The sequence below is a fragment of the Miscanthus floridulus genome, chromosome 13 (assembly GCF_019320115.1).
Source record: "Miscanthus floridulus cultivar M001 chromosome 13, ASM1932011v1, whole genome shotgun sequence".
NCBI classification, from domain to species: domain Eukaryota; kingdom Viridiplantae; phylum Streptophyta; class Magnoliopsida; order Poales; family Poaceae; genus Miscanthus; species Miscanthus floridulus.
The window spans coordinates 30,234,902-30,246,718 of NC_089592.1; the positions used below are offsets into that span (position 1 = coordinate 30,234,902).

The following is an 11,817-nucleotide window of genomic DNA, read 5'->3' on the forward strand; positions in this document are numbered from 1 at the left end:
ATGGGAATTCACTCACAGGACGCACTACAAGTCTGCCAACGACTATTAATACATCTGCTACGTCAATCTTGCAAATGAAAAGATAATAAAACAAGCATAGTATCAACAACGGGACAAATAGCATTGTGTTTTGTCATGAAAAGACAATACAGAAGCACAACACACGTTAATGTTCATCCAGAAAATAACATGAAGTCTATTATTCACCAACAGACCACAGCAACTATACTCCTACGATACAGATGAATGCCAGGCCACCTGCATAATTAGAAAAAAAAAGACATCCAAATGTTTAGGACACATGCTATGAAATCAACACGACGATATTCATATGATATAAGAATAAGCTACCTTCTCAGGCCCACTTTTGGATGATAAATGCATCCATCTAATTTTTCTTGATCCGGTTGTAAGGAAAATGGATTCTAAGCCCATTTACTTTGGATTTTAGTATTTGATGACCAACAGAACCAAATTGGACTAATGAATTTGTAAGTGATTGTTTTGTAATCCAATAGGGTGCAAGACGTGACTTGGACGAAGGCGACGTGATGATCCGATGATCAACACCTTAAGCAAGACCCTAGAAACACAAGAGAAGACCCAAGATATCAAGCAAAGTCCAAGCACGAAGATAGGAACCAAGCCGGACGCAAGATCGTGAAAAAACAAGCTCACAGTGGTGACCGGACGCAGCACCGGACGCTGACGGGATAGTGTCCGGACGCTCCGATCAAGAGGCTCGGCAACAGCAGGCTTCTGCAACAGCGACCGGACGCTGAGTACTGAAAGTGACCGGACGCACCGATGGCACTGTTCATCATCCCGGCAACACACTCAGCATTGACCGGACGCTGGTGGCAAATCGACCGGACGCAGGACTGCAGTGTTTGATCGAGTACAGAGAGGTTCCAGAGTGATGAAACTGCGACCGGACGCGTTCGGTGGCATGTGACCGGACGCCATCAGCGTCTGATCAGTTGATCGCGGCTCTAACGGTCGGGACGATCGGATGCGTTCGGTCAGGACGAAAGCAGTGTGCGGTCAGTAGCAGAAAAGTGGGATTTCGTCCCCAACGGCTACTTTCTGCATGTGACTTATAAATAGACCCCCTAACCGGCCATTTGGTAAGAGTGGAGCTGAGGAAACATATCTAGGGTGTTGATACACCATTTTAGTTATCTCCACTTGCATAGTGCTTAGTGATTCATTAGGTGATTAGCGTAGGTGCTTTGCGAAGTGCTTAGGTTGATTAGACCACCGCTTATGCGCTTGTTCTAGGTTTAGGTCTAGTGTTTAGTGAAGTTTGCATACCTCTTACTACCCGGTGCTTGCACGCACTATTGTTGTACATCGGAGGGGTTTGTAGTCTTGCGAGATCACACCAACCGCGTTTGTGGTGTGGCCTCCACCGTGTACCGAAGGGAACAAGGCCCGCGGCGTTTTGGCCGGAAGCTTGATAGTGAAGACGGCGGGGAGCGGTCCAGCGGAGGCTTGCCGAAAGACACACCGGAGACCCACTTGCGCGTTGGGAAGGACCGGGGCTATCCACGGAGTTACCTGACCAGAAGCTTGGCCCTTGCGAGGGATTCCTTGCGAGGGGCTCCAACGAGGACTAGGGGGAAGCTTGCGCGCTTCTTGATACCTCGGTAAAAATACCAGAATCGTCGACGGGAGTTTGTATATCTATACCTTGCTCTTTAGCTTCTGCATTTACATTGTATACATTACTCCTTTTGTGGTAGAGATAGCAACACACTACCAAAATCGTAGTTGCACATTTAGATAGTTTATCTTTTGCATAGGTTTTGCTGAGGGTAGAAAAAGAGGCCATAGTTTAGTAGTTGAATTTTAAGTTGTCCAATTCAAAACCCCCCTCCTCCCTCTCTTAGACGTCACGGTCTCCTACACTGATTTATCCTGTCAAATGCAGCTACCAGAAAAGAAGAATCAGACCTTATGAGCTTTTAACATGTTTGGGTGAAATCCCTCTCAGACTGTGATGCCATAAACTCTATACAAACTTCTTTCAGCTTATGGCCACTATGGCGTTGAGCTATGTCCACAAATTCATCAAAATTCTCGATGCTAAGTTTCTTGGCTAGGATGCTCTCACACATTAATTTCAACCTGTCCATGGCATATGTATCTGCAGCAACAAGTAGCTTCGTGATGATCACTACGTAGTCATGTCCCAGAGAATCCAACGTCTCAGGCAACATGTCTGTATAAACAAAATGCAAAAGAGTCTTGAAAACCAAGGGTATCATATCTTCCACTGTCACAGATCCAGTCCCTATCTCTCTGGTCATCGACCCATAGAACTTCTCCATGAAGACAGGAGACCGGGCAGCAAGAACAGCCTTATGTGCATCAAAGTTCTGCCCCTCAACAACAAATGTGACATCTGCTCCCTTCTTATCCTCCAGCAACTTGCCTAAATGCATTGTGAAGTCAGATGGTGGAATTGGGATTTCAGTCCGTGCCATATTTTGAAACAAGGTGTAACAGACTAGGATTTCTAAAATAGAAATTCCAATCCTTTTGCATCTCTGTGATAGTCCCAGGATATCTCGGCTATCACGGGCATCCAAATTACAGTTGATTACAGAGTCATACAACATCAGAGTGCATAAATAATATATTACAATATTTTAAATACAGCTAACAACATACAAAGCACCGCTATTCTATCATGGAAGCGAAGCTTAGCGATCTCCCATCCAGAGGCATCCTTGAGTGTAGAACGAGACCAACTACCAATCTCAACATCAATGTAAGTCAAGAAATCTGCACACCGCCAGATGTGTGCAGGCCATTGTTAGCACTGATGAGCTTTAGTGGAAAGTAGAAAATAAATGGATTTGGCGATCCTAATAATTTGGTTGTGGTTTGCATCCTTAGCGCATGCAGAAGCGTAAATATATATATATATATATATATATATATATATAGAACTACTATCCTGTAGCTGGCTACAGAATAACTTATTCTGTAGCCACTTTGAGTTATGATAATTACTATGTTAATTTATGAGATTATAGTAACTCCTTACTAAGTGGTTTAATATAACATTATGGTAAATATCCCCATGTGTTATAGTAACCCAACTATCGTAAATATGTATTGACATTATGGTAAATTAGTATATAAAATTATAGTAAATGGAGGTGGCTACAGAATAACTTATTTTGTAGCCGGCTACTGAATAGCCTCTCCCTATATATATATATATATATATATATATATATATATATATATATATATATATATATATATATATATATATATATATATATATAAACACAATCTCATTCTCACCATCCACTCATCATCACATCTCACATCTCACCTCTCATCATCCCTCACAACACCCTCATTCTCTCAGTCTAGTCGACGAGGCAGCCTCCGCACACCCCTCGTCTAATCGGCCCCAAGCCGTACCTTAGCTTTAGGGGGAGAGAAGCAAAGCACAAGAGAAGACTAGTGGGGTGAAACAGTTCACAGAAATGATCATGACCCAGATCGTGGCTATACATATAGTTTTAACTCTGCATAGTGTATACACCTGCACCCTATAGGATCCCCATCATTGACGTTGCGTATCGTCTAGGCGAACACCGCTCAAGAATTAGCATATTCCTCACTAGACTACCCCAAGTGGAGTAGCATACGGCATGACGTATACACTTGGGATCATGATTAGGGTAGCCGGAAAAACCGTCGGCATCCTTCTCAATGTACTCCTAGGGCTAAACCCCGTGCACCTCTTCTCCCACAGCACTGGCTTAGTCCGCACTAACTCAACAGAGTGGGCCCCGCCCATTCAGGGCCTATGGCATGCACGTTTAACATAGTCCCATGTCCCAGGCATCAACCCACAATGGTTCTTAATTGGCCAGAGCAAGCACCTTCCACCAATATCATGTGGCCCACCTCTCACGGGTAGCCACCACCACACGTCTATCACATCATATCCATCAGAACTAGATCCAGAGCACTCTATGCACCTAGTGCTCCCCTTCAGGGTAAATCCACTCACTCCGGCCGATATCACCAAAGAAACAGGTCAAGGCATAGAATATCTCTAGAACTCCTCAATCACCACCACCCACACAGGATTCAATGCTCCCATCGCGCCAACCTACCATCTACCTCACGCCCAACCCCAATCCACCAACCACATCACCATCCAACCATCATCATCACATAACAAGGCATATATATAATCAGTGTTTTCCTAAACGCTAAATGGTAAACAGTCGGTCACCTACCGTTTAGCCATTATTCGGGCAAAACGTCCCATTATACGGGCTAAACGGCCAATTAAATAGGGTAAATGGGTGATTAAACAGAAACGGCGCACCACCGTGTAGCGTTTACACGGTGTTTAAACGAGCTAAATGGCCGTTTAGGCGAACATAATAATGAGGGAAGTAAATGCAAGCAAGTAGGTAGGCAAAATATAAGTGCAAGCGTGAAGCTGGTTTATCAGGGTGAATAGGTTTTAATCAAGGCAATCAAGGCTCAGGCAAGCATCCATCAAATAGACTAGCAAGGAATAAATATAAAGCGCCAGCAATTCTACTTGCAATGCCTAATAGGATTCTCTAAGATAAGGTGTTGCCATGACACCTGCGATGTCGAGGAGGTAGTGGAATCTCCGGAAGTCAGGGTTGTCCACCATCAGGGTCCATCACCTCCGGGTGCGTCGTCAGATCCATCCGAGCTCGAGTCGTCGCTACGCAAAGAAAAAAAGCTGAGAACGACTACCAATAAGAAGCAATAAAAACGCAACAAAATCTAACTCAACTAGACTCAAAAGCTGCACTAGGAGGTAGGGCAGGATTTTAGAAAAATTATTAAACTGGTTTCATAATTTTTGGAGCTAGGATGAATTTCTAGTGAATTTTTGAAGTTGGCAAGGTGCTCTGAAAATCAGATAAAAAGGAGAAGGGCTAGGGACTTGGCTGGGCCGGCTTTGTTGGGCTGCGAGCGCCCAGATGGGCCTGTCGTGCTCGGGGTTTGGCTCGGCTGTGGGCTTTGCAGGCCTGCGGTGGCTGGTTCCGGCCTTGGGCTAGCTCCTAACTCCTATCCAGAGCAGAGCAAGGCGCTCTCCAGGTGCTCGGCGTTTCGCCCGACGGGCTTCGCCGTGCGCGCGTCCGCGCTTCTCTCGGTACTTGGCATGGGTCGGCAGCGGGTTGGGAAGACAGAGAAGAAGGCCACGGCGGGCCTGGCTTGAACGGGCAAGGGCGCGGCTCCACCCCGGGGTCCAGACGGCGGCAACGAAAATTGGCGGCGCCCCAGCCACGGCTCTTCGTTACTACGGCGGGGACGGCACCAACAGGCAGCGGACCCCGGTCAAAGGAAAAGGTCAGGGCTTTTGGGCTCAGAGGAAGTCTGGGTGACGCGCGTGCAAGGCAAGGACGTGGTCATGGCGGACGTGTCCGTGTGTCCACCGGTGGTGTGCCTTGACGTGGCGACGGCGCCCAAGGGCCATCGTGCGCGCGTCGCGGCGAGGCTGGCAAAGGTAGCAGGGCAAGGGACGTGGTCCCCATGGTGCACGTGTGTTGTGGGGTGGTCGGGGCGATCATGCCAAGCCGATTCACGCGGCGTGCATGAGTCGCCACGACAGCGGTTTGGTCTGGGCAACAGGGAAGGACGGAAGGTCCAAGGTGGTGGCTTCGGTGCGCAGGTGCGTGTTCGTGGGCGCAGCCGTGACCGTGGCGATTCACGGCGGTGGTGGCGCCACGCCGTGCGTACGCGTACGCGGGTGTGTGGTCGTGGGCGCGCGGTGTCCCGCGGCCGCGACACCATCGGAGCTGCGTGCTGTGCGTGCGGGCGCCAGCGCGGCGTGTCCGCGACATGGGCGCGTGTGGTGGCAGCGAGACCTCGGCGGCCGCGGGTGACGCGGCGCCGCCGTGCCGTGCTGTGCGTGCGAGGACGAGGGAGCAGCTACGAGCATAGCCGTCGCCCATGGCTTTGTGGGCGCGGTCCAAAGGCCGGATAGGCCGAAACGGTGACCAAGGGTCGAAGGACGGGGGCTCGGGCTTGTGCTAGTTCGTGACCGTGATCCGGGCGGTGGCAAGGCAAAGGCCTGTTCGACACTGTGCTGTGCGTGTGCGCCGCGAGCGCGGCTTGGCACGCCGGGCAACCGCATGACGAGGCCGTGGGGGTGTGGCGGCGAGGCAAGGTGGGCTGTGTCCGTGGCTCCGTGCCCGTGCACAGGCACCATGGCTGCGCGTGCGATGGCGCTCTGGCCGCGCGAGTGCCTCAGGCGGACAGCTGCAACCGTGGGTGGCAAACGGCGGCAGAGATGCCATGTTGTGCGTGTGTCGCAAACAGAGCAGGCGTCGAAGGCCGGAGCAGGCAGGCTACGACCGAGAACTCGACGAAAAGGAAGGAGCTTGGGTACTGCAGGGCTCACCGGCGGTGGTCGAAGACAGGACGTGTAGCGCAGCGCTGGCTCGGCGCCGAACCAAGCCGGTGCAAGTCCACGAAGGGTCGCGGCGCGGCATCCGTGTGCGAGATGTCGACCGGGTTCACGGGCGAAAAGACGATGCCGCGGCGCTTCGCTCGGCTCCGCGTCGCGGCGTCGTGCAGCAAGGCAGAAACCACCTCGACGGCCGGGACGACGAGACGGTGGGGCTCCACACCGGGGAAGATGTGTGGTGCGATCAGCGCGGTGGTAGATGACGTCGTGGCCGTGGCTCAGCGCGACACTGGCTGGTGGCGAGCTGGGGTGACACCGTGGTGGCTGGTGGCTGCGCCCAGAAGCAGAGCAGGTGTGGCTCCTCGGTGGCTTGCTAATGGCGTCGGTGCGAGGACCACCGTGGTCGGCGTCGGCGACGAGGCTCGACGCGGACTCCTGGAGCGGAAGATCCGCGCCCTGATCGGGGGTGTCTAACCCTAACTATGGTTGGTGGATCCTCGTCGCACAGCGCCATAAAAAGGGAGGTGGGGACCAGAGCACAAGGCACGAGGTTCACCTGAGCCGCCAGACATCCCACCTTCATCCTAAACACTAACCGATCTAGAGAGGGGACGCTGCCAGCGACGGAAAGCACCACCACCCGCTTCACCCCACCTCTACACCGCCGCCATGCGACTGCGTCTCCACCGCATCATCGTCGTGCCATCACCGAGTCACCACCGCACCTCCACCGCGCACCAGCGATGGCTAGCTCGTTTTCGTCGAAGGCGGCCAATGGTTTGCATCTCTGCACCCCTCTCTCTATCTCTCTCTGTGTGTTTTCCCATTACTAGTATATGTTATAGGGTTCACTATTTATCCCAAATGTTAGTTAGACCCAGCTAATCTACACCTAGTCGATCCTATGTAACAATCAATGGTATCAAAGCCTGGTCTAGATGTAGATCAAGTCTTTGGGGTAGAAAATCACGAAGAAAACAGAAGGAGGAGACTCGATTCGAATTGGATTGAAACCCCACCCGAAACCCTAACCCTAGATGGATGGACGGAGAAGAGGGAAGACCTACCTGGCTTCTCGCCGCCGTCGCCACCGCCGCGCGCAGGAAGATGCACCCGCGCGCGTGAGCCCCGGCCGAGGGCACTGTCACAGGACCGCTCGATGGCGGCGTGCTCACCTACTAGGGAGCGCAAGCTCCAGTGAGGCGACCAGCGGCGGCGCCAGAGGGATCTAGGGTTTTGGGCAACTCCACCACAGCTCCTGTGGGGGCGCAAAGAGCACCACTACGATGCCGCTCGAAGGCGCCGCACGCGTGCACCAGCGAAGGGCGCCATGGCGGCGCCACCACGCTTCTCTCCGGCCATCGGGTTCGGGGTGAGAGTGGAAGAGAGAGCCGGCATCGTGGAGAAGAGAGAGAGAAAACAAAGTGAAGAATGAGCTAGGGTTCGGATTCGGCCGCGGACGCCTGTTTTTTATCTCACGAACGCACGGATGACCATCGGATGAACATCAACGGTTCAGACCACATCAGGCCAAAAGAGGCCCAGACGGGATCGAAGATTCCTGGCCTAGGCCACGTTGCGGCCTGGGCGCGGGGGAGTAGGCGCGCGCGCTATGTTGGGCCGCTGCTGGGCCGCAAGCACGGTCGCGCGGGTGGCATTTTGCCGGTGGGCCAAGCACTGTTTCAACGGGCTAGGCCAAATGAATAAGTAGAAACTATGTTATTATTTTATTCATTTTCAGAAGCAAATTTTGATAATTTCTTATCTAGTTTAAATCTCTATCAAAATTTGAATGAACGGGACAATTTTTTCAGAGAGTAGATGAGTACAGTACAATGCTTCTGAAAAGTAGATAAAGATTTTTTTCATGTTTCCGCTGCAAAGGTTAAAGTTTATTCTATTCTAATTAAATTCGAACCAACGGAAGAATTTAATTTGAAGAGCAGTTAAATTTTATTCTGTAAATTATAATATTGTTAGTTTTCTGACCAACATTGATAATAGCAATATTATAATGTTTATTCATAAGGTTTTCCATGCATTAATTCTATTTCTACCCAACGGTGATGTAGAATTAGTGTATAAGAAAGTTGTACGTTTTAATTTTAACCAACGTTAAATTAAGGCATGCAATTATTATGTCAATTTTCACGCTTTCTCTGATGGTAATTTTCAGGACTCAACCCAATGGCTTTTACCTCGCACATACCGCCTCTCGAAGGGGACAACTATAGGGTATGGCGAGAGAAGTATGAACTAGCACTTGTGCTGTCTGAAAATGACCTAGCGCTTACCTCCTCGTATTCTACTGAGCCAGTGGACCCAGTTAATGAAGAAAATAAGTCTGATGCTGATTTCACTACTCGGCAGCGAGATCATGCAGAAGTGCGGATGAAATATGATCTCAAACGCAAGAAATGGGATATTTCAAACCGTAAGTGCTTGATGGTGCTAAGTCCACTATTTCAGATGCGATAAGAGAGTTTATCCTAGATTGTGATACCGCCACAGAGTATTTTAAGAAAGTGGAGAGTCAGTTTACTGGCTCTTCAAAGGCTTATGCCAGTACTTTGATCAAGAAATTGTTCAATGAGAAATACACTGGTGGCGGTATCAGAGAGCACATACTAAAGATGAGCAACACGGCTTCGAAGCTAAATCCAATGGATTTGGGGCTCAAGGATGAGTCCGTTATTCATTTGGTTTTTGCTTCCTTGCCCAAAGAATATGAAACTTTTGTTGTGAACTACAACATGCAGCCCGATAAATGGGATATAGAGAAGCTCATTGCAATGTGTGTTCAAGAAGAGGAGAGGCTGAAAAGCTCATAGGGTGACTCTGCTAACCTTGTGAAGGACAACAAGAAGAAGAATTTCAATAAGAATGCCAAACCTCAAGGGAAAGCCACTCAAACTGAGCACCATTAGAAGAACAACAATGCCCATGTTGAAAAAGATCAGTGCAAATGGTGCAAGAAGTATGGACATTACCAGAGGGACTGTCTAGACTTCCTAAAGAGCCTTCTGAAGAGAGGTGAGGATTTTATTACATTCATAGATGAGTCATTGTTTTTAAGTTATGCAAAATCTACTGGATGGATTGATTCAGGTGCAACTATTCATGTTGTAAATTTATTACAGGGATTCCGTACGAGGAGGACCCTGCAAAGTGGAGAAAGAAGAATTAAAGTTGCAAATGGAGTTGAAGCTAAAGTTGAGGCCATTGGAGATCTCTCTCTAGAATTAGACGATGGTTTTATACTTCAACTTTCAGATATCATTTATGTACCCTCTTTGCGTAGAAACTTGATAAGTATTTCATGATTAGATGATGATGGTTATGATTGCCATTTTGGTAATGGCAAATGTCGAATTGTGATTAATAATAAGTGTGTTGGTCTTCTCTTCTGATAAGACAAGCTTTATTTATTATCACTTTTTGAGAATGTGAATGCTGTGAGCACTGAGATTAATAATAAGTGTGTTGGTCTTTCCTTCTGATAAGACAAGTAATAAGTTGAAGAGAGTTCATGATACATCATCAAAATTATGGCACTATTGTTTAGGCCATATTTCGAGGGGCAGAATAGAGCGATTGATTAAGAAATCAATGCTTCTGCCTTTAGAATTTTCTAATCTAGAACAATGCATTGATTGCATAAATGGAAAGTACGTTAAGAAAATAAAGAAAGATGCCAAATGAAGTGCATGAATTTTAGAAATAGTTCACACAGACCTCTGTGGTCCATTTCCTATGAAGAGCGTGGATGGTTATGATTCATTTATAACATTCACAGATGATTATTCTCGTTTTGGCTATATTTATCCAATTAAGGAAAGATCAGAAGCATTTGATAAATTTAAGCTATTCAAGGCTGAAGTAGAAAATCAACACTACTTAAAGATTAAGGTAGTAAGGTCCGACCGTGGGGAGAGTATTACGGTCGACACACCCCATATGGCCAAGTTCCTAGACCCTTTGCAAGGTTTTTATAGGAAAATGGTATAGTTGCCCAGTATTCTATACCGGACGAGCCTCAGCAGAATGGAGTAGCTGAATGACGCAATCGTACCTTAATGGATATGGTGAGAAGTATGATAAGTTACTCTACCCTACAGATAAGTTTATGGATGGAGGCGTTAAAAACCACCATTCATATTCTTAATCGAGTGCCAAGCAAGTCGGTGCCCAAAACACCGTATGAGTTATGGATAGGAAATGAACCATCACTTAACTATTTACATGTGTGGGGTTGTCCAGCTAAGGCAAAAGTCTTTAACCCAAACAGAGGGAAGCTAGACTTCAAGACAGTCAGTTGCCATTTCATTGGCTATCTAGAAAAGTCAAAAGGTTACCACTTCTATTGTCCTAACAGACAAACAAAGTTTATAGAAACAAGACATGCTGTGTTCTTAGAGGATGATATGATCAGGGGGAACATGGTAGGGTAAGAAATTAATTTTGAAGAGAAGCGGGTATACGTGTCCACTCCGATGGTTCAGGAACATTCTTCATGCTACCTGTTGTTGTTATACCAATAGTGCAAGACACTATAGTAACAACACCTGTTGTTAGTTCTCCTGTGGGCTTGCTTGGACAAACTTCCACAAAGTGTCCCAACTCGCTGCATCCATAGCATCCTCTCTTTCTTTACTCATTTCTTTGATTGGTGAAAATAAGATCTTGGATTTGGATGGGCACACCCTTGACATTGAGCCTTTAGATCATCTTCTCCAACTTGTTGATGAGTTTGATTGATTCTTCATCAAGGTCGAAGGTGGAGGAGGAAGATTGATCATCATCACTTGAATCTTCATCATCATCATCATCTTCTTCTTCTTTATCTTCACTTGAGGAGCCTGAGCTTGTCTCAACTTGCTTGCCCTTCATCTTCTTTTTCTCGCTACATGCGAGAGCTTTGCCTTTGCTTGATGAAGAGGCTTCTTCTTGACCCATCTTACGTGACATTTCAAATGCCACTATCTTGCCAATGACTATACCCAGGGTCATGGTGCTCAAGTCCTCCATGTTCTAAAAGATGGTGATGATCCTTGCATATTTCTTTTGTGGTAGCACAGAGATGATCTTCCTCACGAAGTATGGTGTGTAGGTCTTCTTGTCCATCTTGTTGGTGTAGGTGTTGGAGAGCTTGCTTGTTTGCTTCTTCTCTTTCTTCTTTGTTCCTCCCCCATTCTTCACCTTACACTCATAGGACTTGTGACCTTCCTTGTGACATACGTAGCAAACCATGGTTTGTCCTTTATCAAGCTTCTTCACTCCCTTGATGGTGTTATCTTAATGAAGTTGGGCTTGCTTCGCCTTGCCTTTCAATTGAGTCAAGTCCTTGGTGAGGTGAGCTACTTCTTGCTTGAGTTGCTCATTCT

At 47.8% G+C, this 11,817-nt stretch overlaps 1 protein-coding gene across 1 annotated transcript; it reads right to left on the reverse strand.

The window, feature by feature from the left end:
- Window positions 1–1,967: 1,967 nt before the first annotated feature.
- Window positions 1,968–2,489, reverse strand: LOC136499670 (BTB/POZ and MATH domain-containing protein 2-like). Its single transcript, XM_066495241.1, has one exon. The coding sequence runs from the start codon at window positions 2,487–2,489 to the stop codon at window positions 1,968–1,970; it is 522 nt and encodes a 173-aa protein (XP_066351338.1).
- Between the last annotated feature and the right edge of the window lie 9,328 nt (window positions 2,490–11,817).

Bases quoted from the DNA above. Each gene is read 5' to 3' on its own strand.
- LOC136499670 (XM_066495241.1), bottom strand. From the start codon at position 2,489: ATGGCACGGACTGAAATCCCAATTCCACCATCTGACTTCACAATGCAT.